This window comes from Trichechus manatus, unplaced genomic scaffold (assembly GCF_000243295.1).
Source record: "Trichechus manatus latirostris isolate Lorelei unplaced genomic scaffold, TriManLat1.0 scaffold00007, whole genome shotgun sequence".
NCBI lineage: Eukaryota > Metazoa > Chordata > Mammalia > Sirenia > Trichechidae > Trichechus > Trichechus manatus.
This window is the reverse complement of record NW_004443943.1, coordinates 30,864,524-30,888,062: the sequence shown is the minus strand read 5'-3', so window position 1 is coordinate 30,888,062 and position 23,539 is coordinate 30,864,524. Positions and strand designations below refer to the sequence as shown.

Genomic DNA, 23,539 nt, shown 5'->3' with positions numbered 1-23,539 from the left:
ATTAGTGAAGTTGTCTACTTTTTCCTGTTTAATGACCCGTTTGTATTTCTGTTGTTTTAATTGCCCACATTTGTCCTTTACACATATTTCTCATGGACTGTTTATCCTTTCTGTAGATTTGTAAGAATCCTTTACACATAAGGATACTAAGCCTTTGACTGAAATAATTTAGCCAATTTGCCTTTCTTTTTAGAGTGCTTTGCTGCACAGAAATTTTTATTTCATTGAATCTTTCAATCTTGGCTTTATGGTTTCTACATTTAATGTTAACTTTATACTTTATCCTACTATTTTGTGATTTTACTTTTTAAAATTTAACGCCTCCATCTATTGAAATACAGTCTGGTGAAAGGAGTGAAATAGAGACCTTTTTTTCCCCAAAAAGGAGCTTACTGTCATAATATAAACTTTTTAATAATCCATACTTCACTGTTATGAAACAACACCTTTATCTTAAGTGATAATCTTGGGGCTTTTTCTGGCTTTCTATTCTTTTCCACTGACCTGTCATGTGGACATCATTGCTACACTATTGATTACTGAAGTTTTATAATACAGTTAAATGCCTGGTAAGGCCAATGCTTCCCTCATCACTCTTCCTTTTCAAGAATTTTATAGCTACTATCACGTTTGTTCCTCTGGGAGAACTATAGAATCACATTTCAAGTTCCAAACAACAAAACTTACTAAAAGTTCTATTGGAAATATTAAATGCATAGCTTAATGTGGATAGAATTTATATCTTTATCATATTGTTTTCTCACCTAGCAACTTGGTATATGGCTCCTTTTTTCAAGTCTTCCTTTATAACCCTCCATAGCATTCTGTAGCTTTTTTTATACATCTAGGTCCTACAGATAGCTTGCTGATTTTATTCATAGCTATTTTATTACTTTGGTTGCTATTCTAAAAGGGGTTTTCCCATCATATATTCTGATTCTTTGTATGAAAGAAAGCTATTGATATCTATATAGTCATTTTCTAACCTGCCACCCTATGGAACTCTCTTGTTAGGTCTAGTAGTTTTTCAGTTCATTTATTTGGGTTCTGTGGTAGAAAATCATATCTTATGGAGGACCCATGCTCCCAACTATCATCCCAAATGCCACTCTTTGATCAGGTGCATCGAAAGGAAGAGGTCCCTATGAAGAAATAACAATGATGGTATCTATAAAATAACACGAAGAGAGAATATGATCACTTCTGTAAACATGATTTAGGGATGAAGAATTGTATGCAACATGGAATGGAATAAAAAAAAATTTTCAAAGCTTAAAACTACTGCAAGTGAAAATACAGAAATTTAAATACGGGCCATGTTTTGATAGTCACTCAGCCAGTTACAAAATGTGCTCTAATATTTCCAGTTGTCTTCATATCTGTCAAAGGAAACATTAGATTATAAACTCACGCTAGATTGTAAGCACCCTGAGGGCAGAGATCTCCATACACCCAGTGGCTAACATAGTGCCTGCACATAGTATACACTCAATTCACTGAATGGATGGAGAAAGTGTCAAGATAAGCTACAACTGCTAAAGAAAAATAACTTCTCAAAGACTTAAGTAACAAATAGTACTAATAATCTTATCTAAAGATTTAGATTTTGCCTAATGTTTGGTGAAGTGAAAGCATGTGTACATGCTTTAATGCATGTTATCTCATTCACGGATTTACAAAGTCACTGCAGGTGGCATGTTCCTGCCTCACATACTTTGATGGAGTCAGAATTCATACCCAGATTCTTTGTCTCCAAGTCCAGAACTGGCTCTGCCACACCAAATTTGACTGGTATACCGTATTCTACAGTATACTCTTATTCAGAAAATAGTAATATCACTGGAGAATAAAAGATGACATTTAGTAAGTACTTACTATGTGCTAGGCACTGTTCACAAGTGCTTTATGTGTATTATCTCATGTCATCCCCCAAAAACCATATGTATAGAGGTGGGATCTGATCCCAGACAGATCTGACTCCAGAGTTTGTATCATTAACGACTCTGCTGTCTATATGGCTCCTATGACATTTAAATTTTCTCCCACAGGTCAGTGTTACAGCTAAGTAAAACAGGGGTTCATCATATGGTAAAGTACTTAATGGAGAAATGAAGTTAGAAGCCATTTCATTTTTATCCCACTGATTCTTGGTACATCATGTCCCAAATACTGCTAATGGGGGACACTTACTTCATTCATCCCCTCATTTTCTGTGGAAAAACTGGGTTAAAGCTAAAGGTCATGTCGACCCCATATCTAAGAGTATACACAGGTGTTACTACTCCACTGACAACCAGTGAAAATATTTTGAGCTGGATTTACATCGTGCCAATATATCTGTTGAAGAGTTTTTTAAGATGTCACACCAGGTATTTAAAATGATGTCCCCTCTGTACTGGCTATTGACCAGTCTGAATGTTGTTTGTTTTGCTAATTTCATTTGGCATGGTTTGTGTTTGTACACACGGAGCCCTGGGTTGTTAGATGGCATTGGTGACCCATGCAATGTTTATAAATGAATAAAACAAAGCATAAAATGGTTCTTGGTCGACCTCTCTCCAATCCTAAAATCTGATTTTTTAGGGTTTCCTTGTGTTGTTCCACTTCAGCCTTTTGATCTTCAATCTGGTGCAACTTCTTATGGATTTGTTCTCTTATTTTGTTGAGCTTCCCAATGTCAAGGCGCATCTGATGGACTTCTTCCTCTTTGGCCTGTAATTAGTGAGAGAGAATTACCAGGAATGCTCAGTAAATAAAGGGTCGGGAGACTGGACGATGGTAAACTCAGAACCAATAAAAGAAAATTCTTCCCAAGCCTGTGTAAAGTTGTTCTATGGAATTAAATCAAAACACACACTGTTTGATTTTGGAAAGAGAGTGAAAAATTCTATCCTCTGAATAAAACGTGTGGCTACATAACCTAAAAATAATGAAAAAACTGATTAAATCTGATGTCTCAAGGTACAATCTAACTACTGAATCAAACTAAGAATGCTGAGGTGTGTATTGTAAATATTGCATACAAATAGTGTATTTGACTAGCAATTTTCATGGACTCACAAAGTCATATTTCTTAGAAGGTTATTAAAGTGCTACAAAACACCCACTCTTTTGGACCCACGTGGCCATGTAGCACAATTTCCTACACTAGAGAAGGCATCCTCCTTTCTCAGAGTATGTTCGTCTATGGGTGTATGTATGGACAGGTGGGCAAAGCAATATTAGTGGACAATTCTGCATGATAACAAAAATGTATCCAAAAATAATTCTAACAAAGGGAAGCACAAGCTTTTTATCTATGGACTTCAAGTTTTACGGGTTTTTAAACTGTACATTAAATTAACTTTTTTAAAACTTTGCCATTCTTAGAAATAACCAGAAAGGCACCCGGGGAGTCTCCTGCAAAAGTTAGCAATTACTGCAGCTTTGGACAATGAAGAGGCTGAAGTTAGCTGTGTCTGTTATCCTTGAATTACTGCTAGAAGCAGAATCCCATAGGTTCGGGTCTGATAACAGAAATATCCCATCTTTCAAAGTGCCCCCTTCATGTAACCAAAGGAGAGAATTAACGGCATAAGCATTTTTACTTTAATTTCACCTTAGGAGCTAATATATTATTTTGCCTTGAGTGGTCATTTCATCTCTGCTTCAACTTGCAGCATTCTCATAAAATAAATAGTTTCAAGTCAAATCACTCTGGACTGCTTTAAATGTTCTTCAGCCTCGGATCCCATAGGGTCCAAATTAGTTGACTTTAAGGCCCCTTTTGATTCTAAGATGTTTTAATTCAGTAGTTATTAATCTATAGTTAAATGTCATTGCTAGATTTCAGAAAGGTTTCAGAAATCCAAGGCTGCGCGCAACCAAAAACAAGATGCAAGCTGTGCAAATAAGTGTGTGTGTGTGTGTGTGTGTGTGTGTGTGTGTGTGTGTGTGTGTGCGCTTTCCTCAGATTCTCAAAAGTGCCTGTGATACAAAAAAAAAAAAAAAAAGTTATGATTCATTGCTCAAATCTATGTATTATTCTTGACAGGTCACCTGTTTTATGCCCCACATTCTAACATAACCAGAGTAGGGAATATGGATTTTTCAGAATTAAAGTGATAAACATAAAGCTACTCTATCAGTATCTAGGCGTACAATATGGATCCAAGTATTATCCGAATTTCATTTGCAAGCACTCTTCAATAAAGCAGGGAGAACAGGAAACTTGTCTTGAAATTTACATTGGAAAAGGTGAAATTCATGGTTCTACCTGCCCCGGATATAAGAGCCCAATTTTACCAGCCTATCACTGTCCCTCCCATTCCACCTTCTCCACACAAGTAGTAAAACATAATCTGAAGTCTTTGCTACTCACTCTGGTAAATGGTTTCTAACTCTAGGCAACTGGTTACTTGCAAGGCTAAATTACAGAGGGAACATTTGAGCTTGCTTTGGAAAGCATTTGCATAACCATCTGATCAATAATTGGGTTTGCAATTTCCCAAGTAAGAATGGAAGCTATCAAACTGTCTGCTTCTGGCCACAAAGTAATCACCATAGGCTTGCACCTGCCTCTGGTGCATCAACGCACTCAGTAAAGCTATCACAGGTTACCCAACCAAGGGCTCAACCTGCAAAGGCAAACCTACGTTAACAGGTAATGAGGGAGGGAGTGTTAGGGAACAGACTATCACTTTGTGTTTACTTTGAGCTCCAACGCCTTCTGCTGGTTTTCCTGGGAAAGCTGCTCACAAACCAAACTGTGTTGTTCGTTCTCCTGCTGAAGTTTAGCATTTCTCATCTGAAACTGCTCCAGTTCCTTCGCAGCTCTCTCATTCAGTATCTGAAAGATGTGGAATGAGCTGGTTAATGCTTTTTACAATCTGCTTACAATATCTGCATATACACATAGGAGGCCCCACAAACCTCCTGGGAAGATAACAGCAAGCACGGTTTTTTGTCTTTGTAGCAACTGTTCTTTACCCCTGAGGAAAGCACAAATGCACTCAAACGTGAATGTTAAATGGCTGAGGAAAGTGACGCCTTCTAATGACTAACACAGTGAGCGTAATGTTGTTTTTTTTTTCTGAGAGCCTTGGGAAGTCTTGTTCACAGGTGGTGGATAAATATTTTAATGCCTGTTTGCCACTTGGCAGACTTCACGTACGCAACAATTGCTATAATCATTGCAAATGAGCTAGGGATTCAAATGGGTTTTATCATCTGTGGGGCTCGGGAGCTACATCTTCAGAAGCAAATCCTGTATTAACATGCCTACGACATTTTCTTGAACAGTACCATTCACTAACACCAACACATAGCCAATTCCTCTTTAATCCAACTTAAGTCAAAACCTTGGAGCAGCAGTATAGTGATTTATATCTGCCTGATTTCAGTACCAGTCAGATTTCTTCTTCCCTGCCTTGATCATCCTGAGCAGACACGGTTTTATAAAAAGAGGATTGTATTTGAGGGGCGTGGGGGGAGTCATTCCTATTGGGGAAATACTGGGGAGCAAATGTGCTGAAGGGAAAAAAAAGAGGAGAGAAGGCAGTTGAGGCACTTGCTCTAAAATATAACTTGCATGCATACAACAGTTAAATATGGAAAGAATCCATCCAGTTCTCTATCAATAGGTACTAAATAAAATGTAGCCGGCTACCCTAAAAATAAAACTGTGTTTTATATGAGTCCCAGATATTGCTTTGTAAAACTATAGGGTATTGCTAAACAAAACACTATAGTTTTATCATAAAAATTCTATGAAAAGCCTCTCAAATTTCATGCTCAAATATGTCTCATGTTTTCCTCCTGCAGACTGCACCTCATGTATTATCAATTTGTATAAATTACTAAAGCAACTGACAAAGATTGTTTTTAAGTAGAAAAATACTATATGACTTGACAATTCTTTGGAGACAAGCTTCCTAAGAGGAAATCTTTTCAAGAAATCACTTTTTTTTTTTTCCAGTTACAGGAATTACTTCTTGAAGAAGATAGACTAGAATTATCAATATTTGCATTACCTTAAACCACTATAATAGTGAAATGTTTTTTAAAAAAAAATCAGTACTTTATTAAAAATGCATAAAAACTGAGTATGGTTTCTTAACTTGAAACTTAAAAATAAACCAGCGACAAAGTCAGTCATACTACGTTCATACAATGAAATATTATACAGCAATGACAATAAATGGTCTATAAAGCTCCAGCCAACAGAACCTTCTATAATGATGGAAAGCCCGTATCTGCACTGTCTGACACTGTATTCACTATGGCTACTGAGCACTCGAAATGGTGCTAGTCCAAGTGAGAAACCGAATTTTTTTATTTCATTTTAATTAATTTAAATGTAAACGTGTATATAGCCACACGTGGCAGTGGCTACCACATTAGACAGCCCAGGTCTATAGCCACATTGCAACAACAGGAATTGACTCTCACAAACATCATGTTGGCCGAAAGAAATTAGACACAAAAAAGTGTATCCTGTATGATTTGCTTTCTGTAAAGTACAAAGACAAGAAAACTAATCTCTGCTTAGAATTCAGGATAGAGACGACGTTTCTGGGAGATAGAGACTGGGAGGAGCACACAGGGATTCTAGGGTGCTGGTAATGTTCTGTTGCTTGAGCTAGCTGCAGGTTTCCAAGGTGCGTTCAAATGGTGAAATTTCATCAGGCTTTACATTGTGATATGTATTTGTGTGCATATTACATATCAATGTTAAAAAGAAATTAATTTACCTGTTGGAGTGGGGGGAAAAAAGGAGGGCATACCTACCTATAAGAGCCAAAAACCAAACGCAGTGTTAAGCGCCGTGTCACCAACGTCAGTACTGAAGAGAATCTGCCGCTTTCCAGAGAAAATTCAAAACGCTGTAGAGGGCACGAATAAAGGCAACGTTCTTGATCTCCAGAGAACCAAGGAAAGACCCACCCTCAACGCACCTTCTGCTCCTTCAGCTGCTGCTCCAGCTTCTGGAGCTCCTCCTTGCTTTTCTGCACGTACTGCTGAAGAGCCTTAATTTCCGATTGCTTGGAGTCCATGTCCGTCTGAATCTGCTTAAGCTCTTTCTCTAGTTTTTCCTTCTTCCGAGATTCTCGCGAAGCTTCGTTCTGGCGTAGTTGGATTTCTTGTTGGAACTACAGTCACAGAAAGGCAAAGGAAGGAAGAGATGAACCCCTCACCATGGCAGGGCTTAACCAGCCAAGCTTCCCCCTCTCTGAGGTCTTTCATCTTGAGGGCAGTCACTTTGGAGTAGCGTTTCTCCTGTAGGACAACCATCTTTGAGCACCAATGTTCAAACTTCTGAAGGCCACAGAATATTGTATATTGTTTATCAGGGTTTTGATACCCAACACCCACCCTAATGGTAGACAATAAGTCCAGAAAGGACAGAAGAAATTCCAATTAAATATGGAAGCCCAGGGTTTTAGGGAAGTTAAACACAGAAAGAATTTACTGAATTATTCATCAACAGGGACTAAATAAAATGCAATCAGCTATCCTAAACATAGGGAGCCCTGATGGTGCAGTGGTTAAGAGCTCAGGCTGCTAACCAAAAGGTCAGCAGTTCGAATTCACCACCTGCTCCTTGGTAACCCATGGGGCAGTTCTACTCTGCCCTGTAGGGTCTCTATGAGTCGGAATCAACAGTAACGTATTAGGTTTGGTTTTTGGTATCCTAAATATAAGGCTCCCTGGTGAACTGTTTAAAACACTGGCTGCTAATGGAAAGGTCAGCAGTTGGAACCCACCAGACTGCTCCTCAGGAGAAAGATGTGGCAGTCTGTTTCAGTGAAGATTTACAGCCTTACAAACCCTATGGGGCAGTTCTACTCTATTCTACAGGGTTTCTATGAGTCAGGATCCACTGGATGGCAGTGGGTTTGGTTTGGGTTTATATCATAAATATGAAATTGTGTTTAACACGAGTCCTGGATATTGCTAAACAAAGCATTATAGTTTTATAATGATGTTCAAAATCTATGAAAAGCTTTTCTGTTAAATTTCGTGCTCAAGGAAGCCTCACATTTTCCCCTGGAGACTATACCTTGTTTGTTATCTGTTTGACTTCTGGCTTTATGTAAATGTTTTCAGATGGATTCAGCTGGATGGCTCCCTTATAAGGGAGAAGGGCTAAAGGAACTACTTCCATCCTCTCTAGATGCAGGGCCTCCTTGCCTTCACAGGGAACACCTTCTTGGACCAGAATTGTAAGCAGGGAGTCCCTGCCTTGGCGACTTCTCAGACAGAGAAAATTAAGAAAGAAACCTGCTCTTGCAGCAACAAACCAGACAAATACTGGGCAGAATAGCGGATGCTTCACTTGGGCATAACATGTTGTGGTTGAATCATTCCAACTCACAGCAACCCGATAGGACAGAGTAGAACTGCCCCGGAGGGTTTCCAAGGCTGTAAATCTTTATGGAAGCCAACTACCACATCTTTCTACTGCAGAGTGGCTGGTGGGTTTAAACCGCAGAGCTCTTGGTTAGCAGCCATTAGGGCTCCTTCACTTGGGCATAAGGAGGTAAATTTGAGAGAGGACCAAGAAGAGAAGGGAGCCTGAGGAAGGACAAATCGTCCTTCTGGAAGGTAATACACCTTCATCTTTCCCTCCATGGTTAAGCAGACCTGACTGATGGTTTGCTCTGCCTCATCTCTTGATCGCTCCGTGTCTTGCTGCTGCTCAGTGATCTGAGCTAAGGACTCTCGTAATTTCACCACTTCTGTCAAGAGCTGGTCTCTCTCTTTCGTTACTTCTTCTTTGAACTTCAGTAAATCTCGGATACTAAAAAAAAGAAGAAAACAGGAATCAGACTAAGTGGCCATCTGCTTAGGGGTCCTTTTATCATCCCGCGAGCTCATTTCATAGAAAAGACTTCAGGTCAATGATTAACACTATTTAGGAAATAAAGAGAAAGATCTTTATACCCTGACCGGAGGAGCTGCTTGAGATATGTTAACTGAAAAAGAAGTTCTGATAATAACATGTATAACGTCCCTTTTTTATATTTAAGAAAATGCAGTAGCTAGCTGTGTTTGAGTGTGTGTGTGTGTGTCTGTGTGTGTGTATGTGTCTTTTAGGTATTTTTCTAGAAGTTCAGAAAAATAAACACCAATGGGTAACTGGTTACCTGTAAGGAGTGGAATTCAGGGTGGAATAGTTGAGGGGATGATTTTTATTCCTTACTTTCCACACCTCTATATTATTTGGACTTTTACAACAAAACTATATTATTATTATCAACACTTGTAATTAACCCTAAGGAGATGTCAATTTAGGAAATTGTTTGTTTAATATATCCACTGGAGGATTATGATCCCAGCTATAAAGTCCAAAATGAAGCCTAATCATAAGTAAATAATATGCAGTGCAAGTGTTCCATCCATTCACCCAAAGAGATTAGTTTCTCCCAAAGGGATGTAACCTAGATAAAAGGTCCCCAAGAACAAGATTTGGAAAATCATTCATGATGCCAATGTTTGGAAGGTGTGTGATAATATTCATCGATTTGAATTGTAAACTATTTACCTCATATTGCGAAAGCCCTGACATATTATTTGCCTTGACTTTCTGAAGAATTAGTGTTTAGAGAGTGGAAAAATTTAACTGATATGACCTCAGCTACAGAATTAATCTAGAGCAAGCCAGACAATTTAGAGCTGAGAAAGTAGAGAACTTGCATTCCAGACTCTTGCAGCTGACAGTCATCAAACAACTGCTCAAAACAGAGTAATTTGACAGTGTCTATTTACCAACAACTCTGATATAACATAAATGTTTAATAAGGGACCTTCCAAACCTCACTCAAACTCTTCTTCCCCAGAAACAACACCTCAAATTCTAAGGTTACTCTGCAGATAAACAGCTACACTTGAGCACAATGTAGAAGCTCTAATTCTGGGCTGAATGGTTTCTTCTGTGCTCCTTAAAATCAAAAAACAAACAAACCCATTGCCGTCAAGTCGATTCCGACTCATAGCTACCCCATAGGACAGAGTAGAACTACCCCATAGAGCTTCCAGTGAGCGGCTGGTGGATTCCAACTGCCGACCTTTTGCTTAGCAGTCTGTGCTCCTTAACCCTGTTCAATTCTTACGGAACACCTCGTATCTGTTTTAGTTGCCTCACACTGCTCTTAAGTATTGCTTAATTGTTCTGAATGTATTTGACATCTTTAATAAGAAGAGAGTCCATCATTACAGGAATCACATTTTCTGTTGTTTTTTCTATTCTCTTTCCCCTCCCCCCAACACCTGCGCTGTTGATCAAAGTTGGATAAATGTATCTAAAAAGCATAAGCAGCCTAGAGAGCATTTAGATTTGGTCAAGGATGCCCAAGGAAGTGAATGCTCATTCCTGACTCATTACTTCATTCAGTGCTGTGCGTGCCCTGCACAGTGCTAGACTCCTGGAGGGGAGTAAAGGTATCTTCCTTCAAGGAGTTCACAGCCCAGTGGGTAGAGATGCACATCAACAAATAATTTTAATACATTGCGATCAGTTCCACACTAGAAGTGTCAGGTCTTATGGGAACAGAGAACACAGTGTCTTTCGGCCTGGTCATTGGGGTGGTGGTGGGCAGAGAGTTTGAGAGGCAAGGTTGGAACAGGAATGCTGATGGTGATGAAATTAAGATGGTGTTTGAAATGAGTCTTGAAGGACGAATAGGAGTTTACTGTGTGGAGGAGTTTATAAAAGGCATTCAGTGCACAGAAAGCAGCATGTGCAAAAGTATGAAGGCATGAACAAGCATGGTATAGCTTGAAACGAGGCGAGAGAGGCTGGTTGAGGCAGATCTATGAAGGGCTCTGAAAGACAAGCTCAAGAGTTTGGGCTTTATCCTTTGGACCTGGGTAGCTATTGAAGGTGTTTATGGTAGCGATGGGTGCATGCGGGTCTGTGTTTCAAAAGCAACGTGGAGGATGAAATAAAGAGGGGCAGGGAGATCAGTTAGAAGGTTACTGCCAAATCCAGCAGAGAATAGGGGGTATAAATCAAGGCAGTAGCACTGGGAATAGGGAGGATGGAAAGACCAAAGTGAGACTTAAAAGACCAAGTCAATAGCACTAAGCTTTAAGTGATGAGGGAATGCAGGGGTGGAGAACAAATCTGTTTTCTGGTCTAGATCCTAAAGAGGTAGAGAGGAGGATGATACAACTTATCATAGGAAGTATATGGAAGGAGCTGGGAGTCTGGGCAGAAAGGCAGTCAGTTCTAGTCTACACAAGTTTGAGAGAAATAAACCTAAAATCTTTACTGGTTTTGAGACCATAATAATAATTCTTTTAGACCCAGAAGTTTAACATAACCACGAATTAGAAGTTCTGGGGTGTGGAGGAAGGGAGTATTAAAAAGAAAAAAACAGCAATGACAGAAAACAATCTCCAGGAACCCAACAAGGAAGGAGAATCTTATATCACAGAGAATGTTCAAGAAGACACTGGCAAACCCCAGGATCTCTGTTGAAGAAGGAGGCCTCTGCAAAATAAGTTCAACATGCATCAAGAAGGCTACGACCTACTTGCTATCCTGGTCCATTGACAGTCCAGATCCTTGCTCGACTAGCTTGCTCAAGTTCACTATTTCCTCTTTCAGCGCAAGAATCGTCTCCTTTGCCTTCTGCTCCTTATCATAGGCTGAGTCCACCATCTTCCAGGCCTTTTCAATTTCCTAGAGGGGCCACGGGATATCAGTGAGAAAAACCAAACTGGGGTCCAATTCAAGATAAGCTGAGTAAACAGAACAATACCACGACTACAAAATAGTAGTTATTTCTAGGGAAAAAATAATATACGATGCATTAAATTTGTATTGACTTATTGAGTTGTTTGACATGAGCTAGTCAACACTGAACAGCACATTTAAGGAGGTGGCCTGACAAAGGGTATTTTTTCTTGTATAGGTGAGTAGAGCTACAAGGCTCACATACTGCAAGGGCTGTATAACTAGAGGGACTATCTCTAACAAAGATGTTAAGATAGGCTTGCAAAATTAACAAGGAAAGCTTATGTGTTTTCCTACTCCCGATATTTATTAGAAAAAAAAATAATAAGCTTTATCACATAAGGAACGGTCATAGATCCAAGTCCTAAATTTTAAGTTCTTGATAGATTCCAAATAAAAAATACATCTTGTCCTCAGGTCCCAAGTGAGCTCCTAGATGGCAGTGTGAGCTTTAGAACAATCCAGAGCAACACGGTCCTTTCTGGACGTAATCATGCACAACAACCTTGGTAATTCCCATTTCCAGAAACCCATCCACAGGCATTCTCACCCAACGCTTATAGGGGAAAAACCGAAAACCATAGCAGAGAATGGAAACAATGACTCAGACAGCTTTGGCCTCCTTACTGTTATAAAATACAATGTAGAATATTAAAATAAATACTAAAAGTGAAATATAGTCATATGAGTAAGAGAGTAAACACAGTAAGTGGTGCAACAGCCTTGAATTTGATACCACAACTTAACTTTTTTGCCAAATTTTGTCAAGTGAAATGTGGGTCTCTTATGCAAGCTTTAGGTAAAAACAGTCCATTTTTATGTTCACAAGGAATAAAGTGAGTTAGAGATTAAATGTATTAATTTAATAAATCCATGTCCTCTATTTACATTAGAGAGAGAGATGTCGCTTAGGTAACAGTAGCACGTAATTTAGTGGTTTGAAACAAAATGCCAGTTTGTGGGAGATGTTCTTCTGTAGCAACCATTGGTATTATTTCCGGCAAAACAAATGAACGATATTTAAAGAAAAATATGATTATATGAAGCTTTGTCCAAATCAACATCACCAATTAGATTTTGGTCAATTCATGATTTCTATTTCCAGTTTTTAAATTTAATACAAAAAGCGTTTTTTTGTTTTGTTTTATTTTGTCTTCCTACCGTCATGAAACGAACTGAAGCCTTCTTATATTGGTTTTTTCAACAAGGAGAAGAAGAAAATGACAGTACAAAGTTTAGCACTAAAAAAAAAACAAAGTCGTTCCTAAGAAAAGAGATAAGCCATATTCTGTACTGGTCTTGGAAATTCATCTGAATTGGGTGACATCTAGTTCAATGATATCAAGGGAATGGTCTTACAATGTTGTAAATTATCTCTTGTAACTAAGATCTTAATTGTAAATTAGAATGTCTCAACCGCATGTCACCTTGATATCAACAAGGAACATGTATCAGCTTTACTTTCAAAATAATATAACACGCTTGAGGATGAAAAAATAAAGTGTAAAACAAAACCACGTTTCCTCTCTGTCCCCCAAGACTGAACCCCTGTTCTCTCATTATGAGGAATTGGGAGGATCAAGGGAGAAACAAAGGAAAAAAAATCATGAAAATTACTGTCTGGGAATTGTTGAATTAATCTCCTAAAACTTTAGAAAAAGTAGAAATGGTGAAAATATCTTTAACAAGCTATTATCATACAATATTCAGTTACTCATCTTACACCAAACAAGACATCTTGAGATTCCTAATATTGCATTTACTTATCTTTAATTCTTTTTGCTAACCCATTATTTCCCAGAAACCAAGCCAGTAAGGTTCTACATTATTTTCTGCAAGATGAAATTCACCCAGGCTAATTATTTTCTTTGAAAATGAACATTACTCCCTAGGCTTAATGAATATATGAATCATGTACATTTTTCCTTAGTAACCCATTTACTACCAGCCTAGAGCTGCCAATATAATGATGTTTTAAATACAGGATGCACTTATGGCAGCTCTCTTTTGGTTTTGTTTCTAGAAGATCACTGACCTTCTTCAGGGATGCAATGGTGGTCTGATCATCTTGAGAGAGCTTCAGGGCAGTGGCGACCTTCGCAGAGTTAACCACAATCTCCGCATTTAGCTCTCTGCATTTGGCCAGCAGACGCCTCTCATTGTCGTAAGACCTCTTCATTACAGCATGAAGCTTCTCATATTCAATCCGAAACTTCTCCAGACTTTTATCCCCTGAAAGTTCATTGAGAACCTCCTGAAAATCCCTTTCAATTTCTTCAAATGCAGTTTCTTCCAGCACTAGCTTTTCAGTCTTTTCCTGTACAAAAGAGCAAAGGTGGAATGGACGTTCCGACACTTACACCATTACTATTAAGGAATTACTAGTATTACTCCATGAATGAAAGACAAGAAGAAATTAAGACTGTGGAGTGGAGAAGGCTTCTTCTTCATTGACTGATACGTTAATAATTAACGCTATTGGGATAGTAAAATTCCCCACCTCGAGGAATTAATAAGGATTATATTAATGGGCTAAAAAACAGGGAGTTAGGGATAGGCCATGAATGGCATTCTACAGAATATGGAGCGTAGTATTCTGCAGGCCACAGACAACCATTCAAGATTTCTGAGCAAAGGACTGATAAGATTTGTAAGGTCTTACTTATGTTTGCAACATTATGCTTTGATATTCTACACACACACACACACTCCCCGAAAAGTCTTTGGTATCAAAACTCTATTGCTAATCAAAGAAAGCAATGGTGACAATCTCTAACAGTAGAGCAAAATTCTAATTCTCTCTGAAGATTTTGGGCAAGTAGTCTAGTTTACCTTCTGCTTCGACAAGTGTGCATATTTTTGGTTTTCAAAAACACTTGCACTGTTAATGAAATCTCTAGATATGAGTTGCAAACAAAACACAATCTTTGGAGATTATCCCTAAAATAGATGTGGAGTCACAAGCATATCTACACCATTTCGTATAACAATGTTAATACTAATTTTGAACTAAGCAGAGGTTTTCTTCCTGACTAAAAGCAGATTATTGCAATGTAGCCATTCCACAAAGGAGCAAAAATCATATTAGGGAAATACGGTGGTACCACTGCTCTGTGCTTTCCCCGTGTTGATACTAAACATGAGCACACACATGAATTTATCCTGGCAATGTTCTTGGTTCCATCCCTGTAAATGGTATTAATATCAACACCCGATTACCAGCATAGTGATTTGTTTGTAGGCCAGGTTCTCCCGGTATACTTGTCACTTATCACAAGAATGGAAAAATATCCCAAAAAGAAAAGTTTTAAAGAAACTTTTATAAACAAAAGAAACTTGTTTATACTGTTATTAAACACATACGACTATTAAAAGGAAAACAAACACAAATCTCTTAGTTGTGACCAGCATATAGTTGGGATCTACACCATTATAGCCCATAATGGCATGTTTCAAAAGCACAATTACAACACTGACTGATTAGAGAGGAACTGTGATAGCCTTTCTTCAACACTTGCTAATCAAAAGGTTGGCAGTTTGAATCCACCAGCCACTCCTTGGAAACCCTATGGGGCAGTTCTACTGTGTCCTATAGGGTTCTATGAGTCAGAATCGACTCAGCAGCAGTGGGTTTGATTTTTGTTTGGTTTACTGTTTACTGTGTGCCAGACACTCACTGTTCTAGGTGTTGGGAATACCAACTAGTGGGGAGAAGGAAAAGGAAAAAGGGAAGTTGAGCTGCAATGAAAGAAGCCAGAGTGGAAATGGGAAATTGTGAAAGCAAAGGAAAGGAAAATTTGGTTGAGGTCAAGTAAGAAAAATAGAAGAAAGGAAGAAATGAGAGGGCATAATGAAAGGGAAGGTAGACTGGGAAATAATTAGCTCATAGAATTGGCATTGGGGGCTTATGTATAGGGAATTAAGAAGAATGGAATAAACCAAGATGTCTAGTTGGGGAGAAAAGGAGGAAATACTCAAGACAAATAAAAAATGAAGGAGAACGAGCAGGAACTGGAGGAGAAAATGGGACAAAAAGAGATCCTAGTGAGCATGGGTAATGGGGTGGGGGGAAGTAATAGGGCCACAGGAGCCTGGATGTCAGAGACAGGTGAGAGTGATGGAACCCAGGGAGTCAAGACAATGGAGGGTAGAAAGGGACTAGACGATAGGAAAGGAGGGGGCTACTGACCACAGGAAGTTGGGGCTTATAAAGGGAGACTAGAAATGGAGGAGATGGAATGATGAGGAGATGTGAATGGTATGGAGGAGACAAGGGAAAGAACTAGAATAGGGATGGGGGTTTGAGGGTAGTGAGAGAAGCTGGGACCAGGGCCAGCTTCATCGGTGTGTGACCTGTGCAATCCCACAGGGCATTGTACTTAGACAGGCCCTGCCCTTGGCTTAATGCTCTACTGTCTTCATAATCTTTGCTCAAAGGGCCCCACATTTTAATTTTGCACTCAGCCCTGCAAATTATGCAGCTGGTCCTGGCTGAGAGTGACCATGATAGGTGAGATGCGGGGAGGGCAGGGAGGCTCCGATGTGGTAAGGATCAACTTGGGTAAAGCTATGCGAGTGCAGAATAGGGGGTGGATGGAGACTGTGAATGGCCAAGTGAATGGCAGGTGAATGACAGGCACCTGAGGTTGTCGGGGCTATAATGAACAGACAGTGGTCATTGAAGGGTTGTGGAAATGCCCCCTCATTAGTGAGGCTGAAGATGGGGTGGGACTATAATATGAAGAAGTGAATGGAGGCTACAATAACACAGGGGTCAGTGAATGACGGGGCAGTGGTGACTGGCTGAAGGGCCTTAATGAAGATATGTGACAGCGGGTGATCAGATAATAGGGAATCAGTGTGGACAGGGTCAGTGAATGGGGGTGACAATGGTATATATCAAGTCTTCTTCCAGATCCCCCCAGTCAGGTGGGACGTCTCCAACACTTCTGTGCGCACTTCTCTTGTGGTATCAACTTATGGCTCAAAATTTAGGGGTGGGTGCATGCCGTGTGTGGGTCTGCGAACTCATGAATTTCCACCACGCCTAGCACAGCGACAGTTTAATAGTTGGAGAAGCGGATATGTCCACAGAATTGAAGCGGCAGGAAGTAATGCGAACCAGAGCCGATTAGGGGCACGGGAGGCTGACAGCGAGGATGGGATGTCGATGAGGGAAATGTTGGAATCAGTGAATGTGAAAGGGATGAGTTGACAGTAAGAGAAGGTACAGTGGGGAGCGGCGAGCAAGAGGCGACAGAGAGAGGGGCGCTGACTCCTGACCTCGGCCATCCTGATGCTCTCTGGGTGCGGCCTCAGAGGCTGCTGTGGAAATCCCGGAAACTAGGCTGGACTCTGGGGAAGGGGCTATTAGCTATCCCCAGCGTCTAAAATCGCGCCACGTTATCTCTAGGCCCCGCCCGGCCGAAACCGGCGCTCGGCGCGTCCTCCCGTCGCCTGGCAACCGCCACGCCCCCTAGGGGCGCTAGTGGATGTTCGAAAGAGGCGGAGCGTCTGAAGCCCGCCCCTGGGTCGTATTCCGCGGAGAAATATGCAAATATCCCCTCCAAGGATGCGGGGCCAAGGAAATGAGGAGGCGGTACCTCTGAGAAGCTGGGAGGAGTTCCCAGGTGTGCGCAGAAGTTAGAAACACCCAAGAGAAAGGAGAGAGCGAATAGGTAGAGGCATCCCAGAAAGAGAACCGTGAGGAGGATTTGGAGTCAGTAATTGAGAGCCACGAACGGACCTTGTAAGGAAATGTGGGTCAGAGGGTTCTGGATAAGGGAAAGACCGGCAGCTACCCTCTGCTCTCTGTAACAAAGCAACTCGGTCAAGGGCACAAGAAATCGAGTCATTCGAGTCGCTTCAACCCATATGAAGTAGCTAGCGTGTGCACGACACGGAGGGAAAACCAAGGGGCAGAAAACACAAACCCTGCCTTGAAAGACTTCCCAGCCTCTAGTGGTGAGAAAAAATAGGGTGCAGAGCTCGAGGCACAATGGAAAAATATATGTGGAGCCACATCGTGAAAACCTCCATAGCATCTGGGGTTCCTCTTCTAAGGCATTTTTTTTTTTCTACTCCTTTCTTTGCCCCGTTTGTACTTCAGGTGCAGAGAGTTGAAGTAATTACACTCCTTGGTTCGTGAAATGTGAAAGACCCCTCTCTTGATTTTATTTTTCCCTTTCATCCCCATCTCTACTCCCACTCCCACAGACAGCTATGCTACTGTGCTTGGATGTGTATGGTATTTTTATTAGTGGTTTTTAAAAATTATTTTAATAATAGTATTAGACTTTGAAGATCATCTTATTTTCTACTTTTTTCACTCAACATTCTTTTTGAGGATTTATCCTTGTTGCAGTTGGTATCGTGAGTCCCTTCTTTGCTTCTGAGGGCTGCAAATTGTGCATCCACCACATTTTACTTCCATTCCCCAAGTGATGGACACCAAGGCTGCCTCCAGCTCGCCAATACTGCAAACAATGCAGTGATGACCACATTTGTAGGTGGCCCCTTATAAACCTGTGTGCAAATTCCTCTGAATCTGCCTAGAAATGAGATTGTTATGTGATAGGGAGTGCATGATGCCGTTGCATTTGGTTTTGTAATTGTGTCCTACACAAAGGTATCCACCCAGCTAAGGCACTAAATCAGAACCAAACCTGCTGCTGTCGAGTCAATTCCAACCCATAGTGACCCTGTAGGACAGAGTAGAACTGCCCTATGGGGTTTCCAAGGCTGTAAATCTTTACAGAAGCAGACTGCCACATCTTTTTCCTGCAGAGTGGCTGGTGGGTTCCAACTGCTGACCTTTCGGTTAGCAGCCTAGCACAGGGCTCCTGGCCAAGGTACCAGTGGGGGTGTAAAACAGCCCCTATTCTCTTTTCCAAGCCATGTGCCTTGGCAGAGGGCTTTGACAGCTGGAGGAAGATGTGTCTTTTTCTTCCCACAAAAACTCAGTTCCCTACCCAAGTTGTAAACCTAGAAGGCTACAATTACACAGAGAATGTACCATTTCCAAATTTATCTGCCCAGAGGTGGCATAATGTGCATGGAGGTGGTCTTAGAGGTGGCAGATGAAGCTGGAAAAGCAGGCTGAACTAAATGGTAAGTCAAGTAAATAGAAATGGGGTGGAGTGGGGAGCAGCAACACAACTTAGGTCGCTTTGTGTGTTTACAGGAAACATGGTTACACATTGGGACCACCAGCTTGTGGAACCACCATGATCCAGAGAGACACCATAAGGTTCCTGAAGGTACATAATAATGGAGACAGACTTAGGGGTCCCTAATGGCCCATCTCTTGCACTAGTGTCAATTATGGGTTATGTATCTTCACAGTTCCTAGGAATCTCCTAAAGGATCATTTCATGGGTAAGTGGCCTGCAAAGGTAACAGAAATTCAATCCAGCAAACACTTTTTTAAGCACCTGATACAGGGCAGGCACAAGGCTGGCCACGGAAACCACAAAGCTGAGTAGGGCAGAGTCACTGCCCTTCACATCCACAATCTGGTATTGGAAGAAACAGAGACAGGAACATCTACAGTTAATTCTAGCACAATACAGTTGTATCATTCAGGACATGCCATAGGGACAGAAAGCACTATAGGAGCTCAGGGAAGCTAGACATTGATACCTGAGAGCATTGCTTATGAGAGGGACAGAAAGACCCAACATGGGAAATCAGAGAGTTGCAAGAAAGGTGGAAAGGTATATAACATATTCAACTCACAGGAAGACGATGCAGGTGGGCATCCACTTGGTGGATGAATGGATGGAAGGATGGATGGTTGGACAAATTAATTCATGTCGTTGGGAAGAAAATGTTTGAATTCCAATTTTCCAGACCATGGAAGACTTAACTACTCAGCTCACTTTTGTTGTTGTAATAAAAAAAGAAGCACTAGATGGCATCATACTACCAAAAGCTTATTAATAAGCAACGTCCTTATTGTGTCAAAACTCTAGGAGAAACACAACCACAGAGACTGGGTCAGCCCCTAACTTAGATGAATAACAGTGCTTCTATAAATCTCATTTCTCATTATACCCGCTTCATTTATTTATTGAGCACCTACCATATGCCCAATCCAAATCTGTCTTGGAAGAATTACAACAAGAATGCTCCTCAGAAGCAAGGATAGTGAGACTACATCTCACATACTCTGGACATGTTATCGGGAGGGATCCGTCCCTGGACAAGGACATTGTGCTTGGTAAAGTAGAGGGTCAGTGAAAAAGAGGAAGAGCTTCAATGAGATGGATTGACACAGCGGCTGCAACAATGGGCTCAAGCTACCAACAATTGTGAGGATGGCGCAGGACCAGGCAGTGTTTCGTTCTGTTGTGCACAGGGTCGCTATGAGGCGGAACTGACTCTACAGCACCTAACAACAACACTCCGCACACTGTGGAGAATACAAAAGGAGTTGAAGACAGGCTCCCCACCCTGAAGGAGATAAGCCAAATAAAACCAAACCTGTTGCCGTTGAGTTGATTCCAACTCATAGTGACCCTATACGACAAAGTTCAGCTTCTCCATAGGGTTTCCAAGGCTGTAAATCTTTACAGAAGCAGAATGCCACACCTTTCTCCCATGGAGCAGATGGTGGGTTAGAACCACTGGCCTTTTGGTTAGCAGCCAAGCACTTAACCACTGTGCCACCAGGGCTTCTAGGTTGAGAGGCTTCTAGGCTTCTATGAGCATAAGGAGAAGCAAAACATGCATGCTGCTTTCCTGCCTCTCCCGCAAAAAGGTCGAGAAAACAATCCAAGGCAGGATGAAGCAAGCACTGAAATGTGGGTATTGAGACGCAATGTCCTAAATCATCAAACCCCCTTGATCTCCCGATGCCTTCTCCCACCACTCACTCCTTGCCACACTGGTCGCTTTCAATCCCTTGAATATGTCGTGTTCTTTTCCACTGCCTGGTCTTCACGAATACTGATCTCTCTGTCTGAAATACTCGATCCTCCCTCTTCACCTGGCTAACACTCATTCATCCTTTTTTCAGATCGCACTTCCTCAGGGAGACCTTTCCTCACCAAACTCTCCACACCAGACTACCTTTTCAAGTACCATGTATTTCTACTTCTTGGAATGCCTCAAAATGGTAATTAATTGTGTATTCATGTAAATGATCACTTAAATATCTGTCTTCCCTCTGAGACTGTCAAACAACAAGAGGGCAAGGATTAGGTATGTCTTATATAGTCCTGTGTCTCCAGTAGCCAGCGCTCTGCTCGATAAATAATTATTGAGTGAATGACAATTGAGTAAGTTATAAAATAAGGAAGACCACTTAAAGATGGCATATTAGGAAACGCTACATGGTAGACATGGCTCTTGAATGTGACCTTAAATGATACATATAACTTGGAGACATGGAAGAAAATAGAAGGAATCCCAAGTATGGGAAACAGCATTGAGCAGATACCAAGGCAAGAATGCCAAAATCATAGTATAGGAAGGGTGGGGTCCCTATCAGGAACAGTGGACACTAATGTGGATAAAAGGGCATGGAGAGCCTTGGGAGAATAGTCAAGAAGTGGTTGCAAGCTAAAGGACCTCCAAAACTCACCAAGCTTGTTGCCATCACCAGGGACAGTCAAAGACATGCCAATTTGCTCTACGAGATGACCTGAATATAGATCATGAGCTGTAATGTCTCTGCAAAGCCCTTGTTTGAACCTGAGTTTAATTACCTCCTATCAGTACCACCTAGGACCTCTAAGTGTGTGCTGTAATGCGTTATTAAGAACGGCATCGTGTATACCAGGCTCAACCTCTTCAACAGCGCCCAGTGAGGATATAGAGGGAACCCCTAGAGAAGCAGAAACACTGACATACAGCCCTACATGTAAATCCCCAGCTTGCCATGCAAAAAAACTGCACCCTAAAACAAACCTGCCCCTCTAATGAATCAGAGAGGTCCTGAGGTAATTTCTGGGGGTCTGCACAACTCACAGTTCCCTTTTCTAAGACTAGTGACTGCCACCCACAAGTATGTGCTGCCTTCTTCAGGGCCATAGCTGTATGGGTCAGGGGTGGATGCGTACCTGACCCATATGAAGCTAAGTCTATTATTTCTCCTGGGAAATTATAGTTGGGACGAAGAGTTGCAAGACAATCATTGCTGGGGACTGGAACTGAGTTAGTGACACCCAGGAGAGGCGGAGAAAGGCAGGCTGCATAGAGGGAAGAAAAAAGCAGATGAATAAGGAGGGGAAAGCACAGGTCCAACAGATGGAAGCAGAGATGGGGTGGGGGCGCCCTTGCTTGGTTGCTGATGCCTTTTCAGATCCTGGTAACAGTCCCTAGGGAGGCCCAGCAATACCTGCTCTCTTGGGTTCTGCTACTTTGCATGCACCCTCCAAAGAAATTCACCTTGTTTGTTTAAGCTAGCTGAGTCTCTACTGCTTAAAAAAAAAAAAAAAACCCTGTCCAATACAGGCCCTGTTTGCATAGGCATCTTTGTGATATTGCTGGATGTAGTATCCATGAAATCCGAAAAACTGCATTTAGGGTCCCAAGTGACATGGTAAAAACTGCTCTAGTCATCATGTCTAACATTTCTCCTCCAGGCTGCTGGGAAGATTAAAAGCCCACATGTTGCAGAAAATTGTTATCATTTATCAGCCGACCCCATGGTCACCTTAGATGACAGAGCAGAGTCCCAGCTGACTAGTGCTCTCCAAAACTGTTCAGGGCATATTTTATTCCTTTAATATGCTCCTTTTCCAGCCTCCTGCAGACCTAACTTAACAGAACATTTGTTGAGCATTTGACATCGGTTCCCAAAGGGTCTCCATACAAACTCCCCTCTTGATACCCGAAGAGGCACTGAAGCTTGGGTAGATTTATTAGGAAGATTGAAAGGTCAGGCATGAGGTGGTAGCAGCGAGCATGCCTCAGGTGATCATTTTTACCAGGAAAAGGAGACTATAGTTTCACAAGCACCCATTTTACCTGCCTTAAATTTTATTGGCTTAACAGCAACTGTACTTTCCCAGTCAGATTACTTTGGGGTATGACCAGTTAGGCTAGCTCATTCAGTTGGTGCTTGGCCCAAGAGGCAAGGTTGCAATTGTGATGTTCTGCCGAGGACTGATGAGAGTTTGCACAAACCAACCCATTGACCAGATTAGTTAAAAAGATCAACTGGCTCTACACAACCCATTCCCACTACAAACAAACAAATATAAATTGAAAAATAATCAAAGCGTAAGTCCCTTTTATGATAGGTCAATGCATTTATTATCCCCTGAAAGTGCCATGTTTTCAAAAACCTCTAGACTTTATACATGTTGGTCTCTTCTCTGGAATATTCTATCTCCTTTGCCCAGCTACCAAACCCAAAACCAAACCTGTTGCTGTCGAGTCGATTCTGACTCATAACGACCGTATAGGATAGATGTCTTAGTTATCTAGTGCTGCTATAACAGAAATACCACAAGTGGATGGCTTTAACAGAGATAAATTTATTGTCTCACAGTCTCGTAGGCTAGAAGTCCAAATTCAGAGTGCCAGCTCCAGGGGAAGGCTTTCTCTTTCTGTCAGCTCTAGGGGAAGGTCCTTGTCATCAGTCTTCCCCTGGTCTAGGAGCTTCTCAGACACTGTGACCCCAGGGTCCAAAGGACACACTCAGCTCCTGGTGCTGCTTTCTTGGTAGTATGAGGTCCCCATGTCTCTCTGCTTGCTTCTTTTATATCTCAAAAGAGATTGGCTCAAGACACAATCCAATCTTATAGACTGAGTCCTACCTCATTAACATAACTGCCGCTAATCCCATCTCATCCACATCATAGAGAT

The 23,539-nt window shown here is 41.2% G+C and overlaps 1 protein-coding gene across 1 annotated transcript in view; it reads right to left on the bottom strand.

Moving 5' to 3' along the window:
- CFAP58 (cilia and flagella associated protein 58) overlaps positions 1–23,539 on the bottom strand; it is a 115,522-nt gene that overhangs the window by 81,900 nt on the left and 10,083 nt on the right. Inside the window, exons 2-7 of the mRNA XM_012557697.1 lie at positions 13,758–14,039; positions 11,520–11,668; positions 8,626–8,782; positions 6,936–7,130; positions 4,691–4,828; positions 2,553–2,712 (exon numbers count right to left, since the gene is read on the bottom strand). Of these exons, the coding sequence (XP_012413151.1) occupies positions 2,553–2,712; positions 4,691–4,828; positions 6,936–7,130; positions 8,626–8,782; positions 11,520–11,668; positions 13,758–14,039 (1,081 nt within the window). The remainder of the gene's footprint in view (positions 1–2,552; positions 2,713–4,690; positions 4,829–6,935; positions 7,131–8,625; positions 8,783–11,519; positions 11,669–13,757; positions 14,040–23,539) is intronic.